Below are 14,735 nucleotides of genomic sequence, written 5' to 3'. Positions count from 1 at the left end.
CCCACTGATTTCAATGTGTCTGCTTTACATACAACTAATATTGGATCCAGCCTTACTCACACAGGTGTATTGCTCCTGATCACACTTGTCAGAATGGCCACAGGTATTGCTCAGGGGATGAGTGGTCGGGTGAAGAAGCCCTCAGAATAGAAAACAAGAATCCCAAATGTTGCCACCACTGCTTTGCTCACTGATGTCACAAGAGCATGAGCAAACAGTAAAACACATGGTTTTAAAAACTCTTCCATCAGACAGGACTTTTTAAAAATCTCACATTTTATTGCATTAAATATGACTGTCCTTATGAGACCCAGTTTTTAAAAAAACAACGGATGCTGTCTCCCAGTAATTCACAAGGCAACGGGTTATTAAATCCTTTGCATGCATAATTAGAAGCCCAACTGGCTTCCGTGCAGATTTACTCTGAGATAAGTATGTCTGGGATGCAGAGAGAAATGGGCCTGGAATTAAAAATGAATGCCTAGAAACTATTTTAAATAAAATTGAATAAAAAAGAGACAATATGCTCTCAAGGGTTTGGCTACAGATGGTGTGGGTGCAAACTGCCCCCAGTAAAATTATTTGAATCCCCAAATTTCTAGTATTGCAGTAACTTAAAACTTCAGCTGAACATTAGGAAATACAGTTTAGGCACCCAAAGAGAAGTGGCAGGCATAGTTACTAAGGGGATGAAAAGAAAGCAAATGTAAAATATTTTCAATGTCTCACTTTCTTCTGTGCTAGAAATTTGGGGACTGAATGAAAATTTCATGGGGGTGAGAAAGCAGATAATGCCATTATTTTGTCCTCCATAGCTTTACCCCTGCAAAGATATCTGATCCATATATGCATGATAGATTTAATCTGGTTTTCCAGACACAGAACCCTTGGAATCATACCCCGGGGACAGCCCTGGAGATCTTTATCAGAGAATTGTAAGCTTCATTTTCCAGAATTAGGTAGGGAAGGGTGCTCTCTCTCTCTCTCTCTCTTTTAAAGAAGTTGTATCTTAGGATAAAAACCATAAAGGGAATAGGTAAAGAAAGTATGTGGTCTGACTCATACTCTTGACTGGTTATTTTCCCTCTTCCCCTTCTCTGAGCAGTTCTCCTTTGGAACTGGTGCAAGAGATAAGGGTAGCTGTGCCACCAGTTAACCATCTAATGACATCACTGGCTGACATTTTAGAAAGGAAGGGAAGGCGAGAGAGACTGCTAAAGTGCAATTTTCAAATAAATAATTGAAATGCAGTAAGATGCTAATTGGTTTCAATGGTGTCGGTTCTCTAGGCACTGTTTTAACACTTGCACAAATTAAAACTTTTACTTCCCTTCCCCGCCACCCCAGCCCCACGTCAGATAATTTTACAGGATACGTAATGCAGCTTCAAAGGTTTTTAAGCTACTGGTAAGTAGTACGGGACCCAAGAAGAACTGATAGGGCAGTTTTAGTGCAACTCACTACATGATATTAGAAAAGAAGCATTGAGCAGGATTCCATTGGAGTTGCTTGTAAGGAGCGTATTAATAAAGACAGTTCCAGTTATATGGGTTATTTCCCTTTAGCAGGCCTATGCACATCTTCAACAAAAATGACGTAACTGTATGCTTGCACATTTTTGTTGTTGTTTTTACATAAAGCAGATGCTGCTTTAAAGAAAATACTGAGTTCTGGATATTTCCAGAAAGTAGGCCTCAGCAAGGATTCCATCTAGGATAGATTACTCTTGCTTGAGATCTACGAAAATCTATCTATCTATATTTATATATATATATTTTAATATATATATATATATATTTATATTTACATATACATACATTGAGAGTTGTGCATTGCAAAACTATGGGGCAATCCACCCAGACATACAACTGCCAACTTCTGTTTTTGTTTCAGTGACACTTACGTGAGGTTAAAGCTCACAAATAAAGTTGTACAGCAGCCCATTGCTGGGTAGATTAACTCCAGTATAACTAAGAAAAATACAAACAGATTCTATATAAGAATGCTGCCTAAATGGAATGTTAAAAATAACATTTAGTAATAAATACTTTATAAAATTCTATGTGAACACCTACATTAATTCCTGTTTTGTTTTAAATTTCACTTTGGTCCTCATGAATTTCCATAAATCCATTATATACTTTTTTTCCTTTTTTTTTTTTTTTGTAGAAAAAAGTATTGTTGGCTAAAAAGCAGAGTCTAACTAAAAGGCTTTTCTTTATAAAACCCACACTCACATGAACACACGCACACGTGAACACACACACAATTTTTTTTGTGTTAAAAATATAAATTCCCTCCAAAGAAGGTCTTCTAACAGTTGTAGTTCGCTTGTTAGTGAAAATAAGAGTTAGCTTAGTTAAAGCGATGACAAAGGACAACTTTGATGACCGCCATTCATTTTCCATGATAATAAGGGGCTGTACATTTGTACTTAAATGACGTGGGTAAGCATGCCATAAACGTTCACCGTTGTTAAAATGAAAAAGGGTGTACACTATTTATCTGCCCCATATATGCAGAAAAACACACATAATAAAACAGGCATTTTGCATTGCAGTGTAGCCCTTGGGGATATATATATATATATATTGATTGCAATCGGAAGTGCATGGAATTTTAGAAAAAAACAAACATAAAGTCCAGTTTTGTACAGTGAGACATAAATAGCCAAAGTCAATAGTTGCATCCCAATGTTAACTGCTTGCAGCTTATTCTGTAAATGTTAATGTCAAGTTAATGTATAGTTGTTATTGTTGCTGTTGTTGTTTTTAATGGAGAGTGGCCTTTTAGCTCTTCCTCATGTGAATATCATGCAGGACTGTGAATGCGAGGGGAAAGTTCCCTTTTAAGAACAAGAGGGAAAGACTAGAAATTTTTGAATTTGGAAGCTAAGAGTTACTCCTTACTATCTATTCCACATCCAATAAGAACACAAAGTATGAGCATAAAGCAAAAGAGGAGTGTCTCAGTGATGGTTGGTGGCTCTGATATAAATGAGCAGGATGCTACCTTCCAAATAGGCTTAGTACCTTGTATAATTTGAACATTTAAACTAAAACACAGAGCAAATGTACTGCTCTCCTGACATGTGATCAGTGACATGTTCCTGCATGAGTTTGTATTTTGATGCTCCTGAGTATAGTTAGCTGTTGTTAGCAGTAATCTCATTATGTCCAACATATGGGAAGATGAAGCATAATGTTCTCCTCTGTCTCTGCTTCCTATCTGCAGGATTCACTTCTTGCCTTTGAGATCCTCCATGGCCATTTAGTGCCTCACAGTGTAGGGGGAAGAGAAGTGTCTAGCTATGCCCCTATTGGCATCCGATGGGACCTCTGGGGTCCTCCAGAGGTCATGCATTCAAGGTATATATTTGTTTTTGATTTTCAACAAGCCACAGTTCCTTATCAAGCCTGAAATCAGGGTACTGTTTTATCTGAACTACAATTTGACGAGAAGCCAAAATTTGTAATCAGTTTGCTCTTGGCTTGAACTTAACAACATTTTGAACCAGGGTTGGGCAACTCTCAGGGGATAGGTGGCCACATTGTGCTCCTGACTGGGGAAACTGGAAAGCTGCACCCCCGCTGCACTCAACTTCTGTGAGAGAGAGATATATAATTATTTGCTCCTGAATGCTCCCCAAATTTCCCCTAGATAGCATGCAGGGATTTTGTCACATTATATCCCCTCCTTGATCATTTTAGATTTGAGAGGGCCCTTTTTCCAACAGGAAGGGACCTGGAAGTAAATCTAAATGGTTACTACCTGTTGAAAAAAGGTGCTTCCTAAATGTAACAAAAGAGGCTATGGGGGTATTTGAGGATGAAATTGTGGGGTTTTTTGACGGGGCTGTTCTGGGAGCCCTAGAAAATAACCTGCAGTTGGCTGCCTGGAACCTGTGGACTATACTTTCTCCACCTTTGGTTTAAGTCAACCCTGAATTTATGATGAACTGCGATTAGTTTTAAACTGAAGCTGAAATGTTTGAATTCTATTGTCTAGTGCAAATAAAGGGAAAGTGGGAATACACAAATGTAAGACTTGCATATAATAGAAAACCATGGTTTTCTGTTGTGTATGAATCTGCCTGAAACACAGGTTCTTCAGTTCCCAGAGTAATGAAGCCTGGCTCTAAATTAGTTTTATATTTATGCTGAAAATATATCCTTAGTTTTAGGGAAACTTGTGTGTGTGAGTATGTGTGTATGCTGGTCTGACACCTGTTGAGGCTTGGTTGTATGTAATTTTTAAATGTGAAGGTAGTTCATGACAATTAATAATTTCTATCCACTACTGAAAATGGCAAGGATGCAGGATTAATTAAGGATAATTATTAATGTTACAAAGTGCATGGGAGCTGTGGTAGTGGTAAACTGTGATCTATTTAAAATGTGAAATTCTGGTTCTAAAGTCTTCAAAGAAAGACAAATTCTCTGTATTTTTCAGCTAGACAAAGGGCAGTGCATGGGAATCGATCTGGAGGGAGTAAGGGCTGTGTGCACATCTTCTGAAATAGTGGCCAATGTAAAACCCAGAAGCAGGATGAGGACTGTCTGAGGCCACATTCGCTAGTTGTCCTCAGCAATAATTACTTCTTACGCCTGTGGGTGTTACTTTACGCTCTGTGCCACTGGATCTACCCCAGTGGTCCTCAAAACTGTGACCTTTAAGAGATTTTGGACTTCAGCTTCCAGAAGCCTTGGCCATGTTGGACAATAGTCTGGGATTCTGGGAGCTAAAACTCTCTTAAAGGGAACAGTTTGGGGACCACTGCTCTATCCACATGATTCTTTCATCCACATGCTACTGGAGTAGAATAGTAAAAGTACTGGAGTGTGACATTAGGAAGAATCAGCTGTTGTACTGAATACAATGGAGGGACCTCTCTTGAGGTCCCGGTTCTCTAGATCTAGGCATATATTTTCCTCTTCAATGACTGGCAGTGCAAAAGAAAAATACTGCAGTGCTGACATAATGAGATTTGACCTTATCCTCTGCCACTGAGGGTTTTTTACAGCAAAAATCTCACTCCCCCTAACCCTCTTGGCTTACAGCAGGCTTCACCTGTGGTTAAACTGCTTTTAACTTTTACTATTTATGAAAAACACTAACTCAGGATCATAAAAAGTGTGCAATTTTTTAAAAGAAACTTTTATGTCTCTCTTTTTTTAGGGGGAAAAAGTAAAAATCCAGCACAGCTGTGAATGTGGCTATTGAAAACAGTGGCCAAGCCAGCTGTTTCTGGGCAAATGGCTGGTGAGCCTGAAGGCTTTCCTTCAACATTAGTGTTGAATGTTAAGGGAAATTGTGCAAGCAGCCGGAAATTAGGAGTGAAAGTTTTTATATGAAGGACAGTCAAGATATTTTAGGGGAAAGAGACAAATATGCAGTGCAAAGGGAAAGAGGGAGGAGATTGGATCACGTTTGAAAGAGACAGAAAACTCCAGTTCAAAAAAGATGCACTATTAAAAGTATGCATGTTGCAACTTTAAATTAATGTTCCATTTATACAGGGGCATCATGGTGGTAGGCAAGTGAAGGGTTTGTGGATACAATAACATTTAGAGAACAGATCTGGAAAAAACTAACTGTTGGACTACAATTCCCATAATTCTTTAGCTAACATGGGAGTATCTGGGAGTTCTATTTCAAAAGGTAACTTTGTCAGGCTCTCTTAGAGAGTGGCAGATGACCATGCAGGCACAATGTTTCTATCACCTGAAGCATTAATATCTGAAATGTTTACAAATGTTTTTCTTATTGGTTATGGTTATGTTGGGTAAGGAAGCCCGCTTTTCACCAAAATATCAGAGACAGACATAGAGAATGAGAGAGAAAATTTTCAAGAATTTAAAGTCTATGTCACAACATATTCAATTCCAAGTGAAATTTTACAAACACAAAATTTCAGAATATAAACGGCTTAGATAAAGGGGGTAGAGATGGAGAGGAGGCCCAATGGGGCATCCTACCATTACCCCCACCCCGCCCTGATAATAGGTATGTAGAACATGGACACATTTTTCAAAACTGGTACATAAGGCTATAAATGTATTGGAGGCCTTGGTGCTTTTACATGACAAACGTACGTATTATGATGTCTACCACACTTCTTCCATGTATTTATAGCCCAAGTATGCTTAGTTGCTTGTGTATGGCTGTTTAATATTTCTTATGCCTCATTTCAGCAGTATATGTTTCTCTTGGTTCAGCCGGCAAAAATAAGAAAGAAGATGACTATGTACAGGAAGATTTTGGTTCAAACAAACAAACAAACAAACAAAACAAACAAACAGCTGGTACCAGGAAACTGGAAAAAGCACCAAAGTATCTCCCAAGCTGATAGCATAGTCATTGCATAACTCCCTTTATTATTACTAAGTATAAAAGACATTTTAATAACTATAAAAATGGAGCTCATAGTCTTTCTAGGGGCTGAAGAGTCTCTTAGTTCTGAGATATCTTTGAAAGAGCAACACTGCTTTGAACAGAGAGGGAATCTGATCTATCACTTTTTTCCCCATTGCAGTTCCTCACTAATGGGTTTTAAAGGATTGGATTCAGATCTGTTCTGTGACTTGCAAGCTGACTGAGGGTTGAGCTTCCTACGACGTCACTGACAGTTGAGGAAGTCGTAATGGTGTTATGTTGGATGACTTGTTGCTGGGAGCAGGGTGGGACAGGACTAGCAGGTGGACTGCTTTCTGGACCTGAAAAGAAAACAAACAGAAAGAAAGGCTCATGTCTATACTGGTAGGAAGAAACACATCTCCCAATCTTCTTTTCTGATGAGCACTATACTGTTCAACAGGCCCCAAAATGTAAATAATACATACACACAAATCTAACTTCAGGAAATCTAGAATCTAAATGTTAAATGTTTTTTGTGTGCCTTCCTGTCGTTTCCAGCTTATGGTGACCTATCATGGTTTTTACTTGGCAAGCTTTAATCAGGGAAGATTGATAAAAATTTATTTCAATCACAAAATATAAGATATATGAGACACTGGGAGGGAGTCTTATGGTTATAGCTTTAATACAGTAACACTGTAGTGCAAAATCAGCACAGTGCTATTTGCATGTATTTGAGTATCACCTCCTCCTTTGGTTGTATGTGTTATGAAGTCAGAGGTGTACCAACAGAATACTGAGGATACACCGCCTCTCCAGTCTAGGCTTCTCCTTTTACTTTAACAGGTGATGTCAAAGTGAGAAAAGAAGGCTGTGCTAGCCCCAAATGGTGCATGGGAATATGGAAGTGTTGGCTTTGATGAAAATGCTGCACAATCCATCCTCAGAGGATTCCTGCATGGCAAGGAGTTGGATTTGATGGTCCTTGAGGTCTCTTCCAACTCTATGATTCTATGAATAATCTTTGAAGATTATAAGAGATCCCCCCTCCTCAGAAGTAAGGAGAACATCAGCTGGAGAAGGAGAAAATCTTATCTAGAGTTTTCCTGCTCTGAGGTATGGCTGAAAACCTTTCAGCCTTACTAAAGCAGGAAACCTAGTTTTGGTATCAAAGGTACCCTTGATTTGGAGCCTGAGCTTGGAAATTTTACCTTTTTTGGACTGCATCTTCCACCATTCTCCAGTCACTGTAGCCATGCTGGATTTTGGGAGTTGTGGTCCAAAAAAGTAACTTTTCCAAGTTCTACTGGGAAGACAGCCCCAAATTAGCTCTCCAATAATTATACAATAATGATATGCAAATTTGCATACATAAGTTTGTCAAATACATTATTGACATTTTTACGTACACAACTGAAGTTAAGCAACGTTCTCATGTAGAATTCTCTATCTGGGCTGTACCACTTTAAATGAGAGGTGAAAGCTCACATGTTTGAATGTATATTCAATGTATATTGAGCGTATACACTGAATACAATGTATATTCAATATGACTGAATAGAAGTGGAGACATAGCCTATCAAAAGCAAGATGTTAGGCTAATCAATTTAATGTTTTATGTGGCAGGATTATTTTTTAAAAATATGGAAAAATATTAAATTATTCATGCCTCCAGTGACATCTTAAAATGATACAGCCAGATACTGGTTTACCATGCAAGCCAAAACTAGGCCACACAATACCACACAAAAAAGGGTTTCCCCCCAAATACCTTATATTTAGAGAACCCTCCCCCACAAGTCCCACCTGGCACCAATATTGATGCTGTTGTTCCTTTATGTAGCAAAGACTTACTTGCTCACACATTCAAGAATTTTACTAATTGGTTTTAGTTTGTATTTTTAGTTTGCTAAATTTTATTGATTTTATGCTTGCTTCTGTATCTTTAATCTGTTATATGGATTCCTAAAGATATTTCTTGCTTTAAATGGTTTTAACACTGCCCATACAGTCTTGAATCTATAAATAAATAGATGATTTTATAATCAGGTTTTCCCCAGATGATGTTAGAACAATTTGCAGAATGTGTGTGTTACTATGATTCTTAAAGCTGACTCCTACTTATGGCAGCCCCATCATAGTTTTTGTTGGCAAGATCTATTCAGAGAAGGTTTGCCTTGCTTGTTGAAGGTCACCACAGGTTTCCATGGCTGAATGGGAATTTGAACCCTGCTCTCCCAGAGTCCTAGTCCAACACTCAGACTACTATAGTACATTTCATAGTGGTTATATCCCATCCTCTATCAGAGTTGCTACTGAATAGATGATTCAGCATGTCTATTCTAGTGTATCCTGAAGAAGGTTTGAAAATATACATCCGTCTAAAACATATTGGAGTTTTTATACACAAACATGAGAGATAGGATCTCTCCCTTTGTTGCTAGCAATTTTTCTCTTCTTTTCTCTATACATGGATTAAAAAAGGAAACAATTAAATAAAATCCCAGTGACATAAGGGTTTCGTTGCAGTGTCTAAGGACCCCTCCAGATGGACCAACAGTTCCAGTAAATGTTGGATGGTTCTTCCTGCTCACACACCTAATCATGATCTAAATATACTGAGGTTTTGTGCACTCTTTTTTCCTCCTGCGGTGTGGTGGAGGTTCCTTCCCTCTGTGTCATCTGCTCCATAAACTCAACCCTTCCCTCATATTCCTCCCCCAAATTGGCTCTATGTTAGGGGCATGGTTGGGGATGGGAAGAGATTTGTATCTCACTGATCCAACATTCTCCATTTACTCATAGCACAACCTCAGTACACCCCTTTATTCCTCTCCTATTGTTGGATCTCTAACATTGGAGAGGTAAGTGCTACAGATGTTTCCTAAGAGGCTGGGATCTCTTTCTTCCAAGAACTCTTCTTCCCTGCTCTCTCTTAGCCCTAGGGCACCCTTTTAAGAGTCATAAACCTGTAGCTCTAGATGCTACTATGTATGTCAAATACGTTGAGAGACTTCCAATGTACACTTTGTAGCACAGCAGGTCTCAACCTGTGGGTTCACAGGGGGTCGCCTAAGACCATCGGAAAACACATATTTCTGATTATCTTAGGAACCAAGACACAGCAATTTTATGGTTGGGGGTCACCACAACATGAGGAACTGTATTAAAGGGTTGTGACATTAGGAAGGTTGAAAACCACTGTTCTAGCACAATGATTGGCCATGTCTGATAAATTGAATTGTCACAGTGTAGTACCATGTGTGTGCGTGCAAGTATGCATGTGAATGTACACATGTACAAACACACACACACAGTATTTGCAGAATATTTGGGTCTTCTGTTGTTATTTCCAAGCCATTCATATCAATATCACTGTTCATCAAATATGAATGGGGGAGAAGAGAAGGGTGTCATTAATTCATAATATCAGATAATATAAACATGTTACCTACTTACTTAGGTATCCTTGTGATTCTTTCTGCATGGCTGTTATCGGACAGTCTTTATGTGTTAACAACAACTGTTTCAGCTGTGCTACTTCATTTTTCAACATGGAAACCTCGTTCTAGAAAAAAAAAGAGAAACTTATTGTAATAAAATGTGTACATGTTAAGACACTGAAGACACTGCAATAAAGACAACAGGGTTTGACATTTCAAACAAGTCTTTTTGTTTGGTTTTTCCATAGTAGCTGTACTGAAAGAAATCCATTTTCTGATATGCACCTTTAAAACCTAGTCTATGAGCTCTAAGACACAGATTTTTAAATTACATCTTTAATAGGATTACTTTGATGCAGCAAGAAATCATAGCAGGTGACCTGATCACAAATTCTACTGTTCATTAGCAAAATGGCACAGGATTGGGCTTGAGGATCCCACTATCAGAACAAAAGGATTACTGCAGCAAAAGCTGCTATCAGTGTCCATCCAGTTTGGAAACAACTTGGTTTAAATAACTGGTTATTTGTAATTAATTCTGCTTTCCAGTAAGTGAGGCATAACTTAGTTATATCACATTTGTAAAATAAGAAGGTCTTGCTGATGGTCACCACTCCTTTTGCAGTGTAACTGTGCCTGCTTCCATTAATTTTATAGTTACAGAGGGTATGGCTTTACTATTTAGTGGAGTTTTGTTCCAACAGTCTCTGCAGCTTGTAGCATTCTGAGTTTTTTGAAAAAATCAATTTTACTTATATTTGAATGATATCAATAGTTCTTTTTTAATGCAGCTTTAAGGGTTACTAACTATTCTGAGGAACTCAGGATTGTTACTGTGACAGATTGTTTGTTACAAATATTTTTAAAGCTGTGTGGTTGTTGTGTGCTTTCAAGTTGTTTCTGATTCTGACTAAAGCAGACCTATCATGTGGTTTTCTTGGCAACATTTGATCAGAGGAGGTTCATCATTGCCTTCCCCTAAGGCTGAGAGCATGTGAGTTGCCTAAGGTCACCCAGCGGGTTTCGTGGATGAGCTGGGAATCAAACCCTGGTCTCCAGAGTTTGAGTCCAACACTCAAACTACAATGCCATGCTGGTACCAACATATATACCTCTTATAGACATTTCACTTAGGGCTCTTTCATAGCTGAGTGAGGAATCAAATCCTAGTCTCCAGAGTCATAGTTCAGCATTCAAACCACTACGCCATGCTGCTAACAGTAAGCTCTGATCTCATTTTTTAAAAAACTGACATGAAATTCTTTCATGTAGGATGTTATACACATGAAGCAATAGATACACAATGACGAAACCTATATTGCAATCATTCTGACCACCTCAAGTTATTTTTCTAGGGGAGTTGGAACAGGAAATGTGCCTCCCTATAGAGGCAAGCTGAATAGTGTAGCCAAGGTTGCCACATTACTCTGGTGTTTGACGCAGAAAATCCCACCAATGTATGAGTAAATAATAATGTGCTTTTCATGACTTGTATAACATGCTGCTTGAGGTAATTATCCCAATCTGCTAATGTTAAGGCTGGCTTGTAATCAAGGACCACCTAAAGAAGGAGTGGCATTCTTTCATATTCTTCCTTTTCCTTATCACCTACATATCACTATGCATACATGTTACAACCCACAGGGGACTCAAGATTAGAAAAAAAATATTTTGAAAATGAGACTACTATATATATATATATATATATAGAGAGAGAGAGAGAGAGAGAGAGAGAGCATAATTTTAGATTACTAAGACTGCACCCACACTGCAGAAATAATCCAATTTGACACCAGTTTAGCTGTCATGGCTCAATATTATAGAATTCTGGGAATTGTAGTTTGTTGTGGCACCAGAGCTTTTTCTGTAGTGTGGATGCAGCCTAAGAAAACAGTGTGATGCTAATGGTTTTGCCCTATGATTAGAAGGTGCTTCCAGTCAAGGAAAGGGAGGTCCTGTTCATGGAGCAAAAAATTACAATCCAAACCTATACTTAAATTGTTTTAAAAGATCTACAATGAATATATTAATTTGCCTGAGAATTTATCTCTTCATCAGTATGGGCTAGGTTAATAGAGTCAGATAGAATGAATCAGAGATAGAACTAAGACATGGAAAGATGGCTAATACAGATGACCGCCTTGACTAATATCATCCCTACACTCTCAAAAGGTAATTTAGATTTGCAATACATCATAGATTACTTCAATCATTCAGAAAAAGGCTGTTCTGAATAAGATCTGCTTGTTCTTTGCATAGATATAATGTAGGATTAAATACAGATTTACAGCTGAACTTTAATTCATTCCCCATGTGATGTCATACTGTACAATCAGTGCATTTTGAAGCATGAAAAAATAACTTTGTAAGATAAGATAGCTAGCTATAGGTTGGCATCCTGTTGGTTCCTCCCATCTACAGTAGATCTTTTTAAACAATTGTTGAATGGTGAGTCATGATACAGGACTTTATAACACAGGGAAAATCGGTGGTTTAAACAGGCATTTTCTGGGGACAGTTGCGTGATTGTTGCAAAGATTTTCACACAACAGACTTTATCACACCAGGAAAATTGGGGGTTTAAACAGGCATTTTCCAGGGACAGTTGCGTGACTATGGCAAAGATTTTCACACAATGTCACGATTAGAAAGGACTTATCCCAAGAAGAACCAAGAATGCTCCAGCAACAAATCATTCATGGAGAAATCCATGAAATCCATCTAAGCATGATGTGTGTGAAAATCTTTGCCGCGATTGCGCGACTGTCCCAGGAAAATGCCTGTTTAAACCCTCATTTTTTCCCTGTGTGATAAAGTCCATAGACAAATTCCAGTGATTTAATAGGTTTATTCTAGTCAGAACTAACAAGAGGATTTAGGCACTAGTCAGTCAGTCAAAGCTTATAATTAAACTGCTGCCATTGGTTTTGGTCAAATCCCCCTTGGTGCCAATACGTTTCACAACCAAAGTTTTTGGTTTATCCCTAAAAATACAAGTTAGTTATTTCCAAGTCTGCAGAACCTTTGCATGTTAAATTAATCTTCATTAACCAGGAGCTGAGGGAATCCTGTACCCAAGAAAAATTGATAGACTTTTAAAACTTCTGTTCCTAAAGGCCAGCAGTACATTGATCTGTAGTGCTTACACTGTAGTACAGTGCAACTGAAAAGAGAGAGAGAGAGAGATTAGTGAAGTAGACATATGGGGAAGCGTTTACTGCTATGGCCAAACTGCAATCTGCCTTGAAGTTCTTCTTGCTACATCCCACTGAAATGGCAGCATGCTCATCTTGCACCAATTCCATTCGTTTTATAGGGGCTTGTACACAATAACTTCCTGTTTCTAATTGCCTGCTGTCTTGCTGAGCACTGTACCTTCCTGGAAGGCTCAAGAAAGAGCTGTTGTCAAGATAATACTCTTTCTAAGCAAAGCAAACATGATAGTAAGAAGAGCTAACTTTCAATGGTGACTTTTAGCATGGAGACATTTTAAAGTTAATAGTCCCACCATTCTTAGACCATGCATTATTGTGCAAAAGGCAGCTTCCAATATTTTTTATTACTTATAACAATCTAAAGCTGGGACCTGTAAAATATATTGCAAAGTTAAGTGCTCCTGTTTAGCATTCCAATCAGCCAGGTATGTGCTGTTTCAGGATACTCCATTCCTGATCTCATTAGCTTTCTACCTCATCTCCAACTTCACCTCACAACAGACAATGTTCTTTGGCTACTTCGGTATGCTCATCATTCCACACTGGGACTATTTTGGTAACCCCATTACGTCTGAGTGGTGGATAGTGCTATTTTGGTGGCAGAAAGATTAGTACTCTGAGAATGATTTCCCTGTTGGCACATAGGATCGTCTTAGTTGCCTAAGTGCATAGCAGAAAAAGTGTCATGCAAATTGCAGCAAAATTTACTTTAAAGAAGTCATTAATAGAGTGGACCTTTGATATCTCCTGAGGTTTGGTTCCAGGACCCCTGTGGATACCAAAATCCATGGATACTCAAGTCCCATTAAATTCAAGGGCATAGTAAAATTGTGTGCCTTATATAAAATGGCAAAATCAAGCTTTGCTTTCTGGAATGCATTTTTAAAAATGTATATTTTCAATCTATGGATTGATACGGAGGGGTAAAAGTACCATAGTTGTGCACTTAAAATAAGGAGGGAAGGAAGGAAGGGGTGGGCAGGCAGGAAGAGGCAGGCAGGCAGGCAGGCACCTCAGGCTAAATGATAGAAGTACCCCTCTCTCCACATTTCTCTACTATCTTTAGACATTCCACCACTATTGAACAAAGATGATGCTAACTGTCAAAAAGTCTTTTTAAAAGGTAAGCTGCCAAAACAGGAAAACAACAACAACAACAAAAAGAATGGCAAGTGGCAAGCAAAACTTTACATTAAAATATAAATTAATTAAACTGTTCAGTGAAGCTCCATATCTTTTAAGTCTTCTTGACTAATCTTTCCCAAATTAAATGTATTTATAAATAGTAATTTAATGTGTTTGGATCCTCTGTGGTTGCACCAGTTTAAGCTGAGAGGGTGCTGCACGCAGAGTACAAACAGTGCCTCTGTCTCATAGCCATGTAGGCAGTGGCCCGTACCTGGAGCTGCATATTTGTCTGGGTGAGTTCTTCTGCTTTCTTTTCCAGTGACATCACCCAGACCTTCCTCTTCTGTCTGCAGCGTGTGGCAGCTGCTCGGTTTCGTTCCAGAAATTTCCGCCGCCTCTCGTCTGGGTCTTCATCCACCACTCTCCTTCGCCGACCCCCAGTGGGCTGAGGCGGTTGTATTGTCTGTGTGGGCTGCATCTGTTGGGCTGCTGCTGATACCTGAGGAGAAGAACAAGTAATTTCATGTATGTAATCATTGAAAGGATAAGGCCAAGGTGGACAGCGCAATAATAAATGGAGATGCACTGCTGT

The 14,735-nt window shown here is 38.6% G+C and overlaps 1 protein-coding gene across 9 annotated transcripts in view; it reads right to left on the bottom strand.

The window, feature by feature from the left end:
* Nucleotides 1–1,820: 1,820 nt before the first annotated feature.
* CREB5 (cAMP responsive element binding protein 5) overlaps nt 1,821–14,735 on the bottom strand; it is a 329,430-nt gene continuing 316,515 nt past the window's right edge. For 8 of the 9 annotated variants that reach the window (XM_042471161.1, XM_042471160.1, XM_042471163.1 and 5 more), the window contains 3 exons: nt 14,415–14,642; nt 9,817–9,925; nt 1,821–6,716 (listed from right to left, as the gene is read on the bottom strand). In XM_042471161.1, coding sequence (XP_042327095.1) covers nt 6,553–6,716; nt 9,817–9,925; nt 14,415–14,642 — 501 coding nt within the window. In that variant the 3' untranslated portion in view covers nt 1,821–6,552. Of the gene's footprint in view, nt 6,717–9,812; nt 9,926–14,414; nt 14,643–14,735 lie in introns of all 9 variants that reach the window. The other variant, XM_042471165.1, reaches the window with a different exon arrangement.

Source organism: Sceloporus undulatus, chromosome 6 (assembly GCF_019175285.1).
Source record: "Sceloporus undulatus isolate JIND9_A2432 ecotype Alabama chromosome 6, SceUnd_v1.1, whole genome shotgun sequence".
Taxonomy (NCBI): domain Eukaryota; kingdom Metazoa; phylum Chordata; class Lepidosauria; order Squamata; family Phrynosomatidae; genus Sceloporus; species Sceloporus undulatus.
This window is presented reverse-complemented; position numbering and strand designations above follow the sequence as displayed.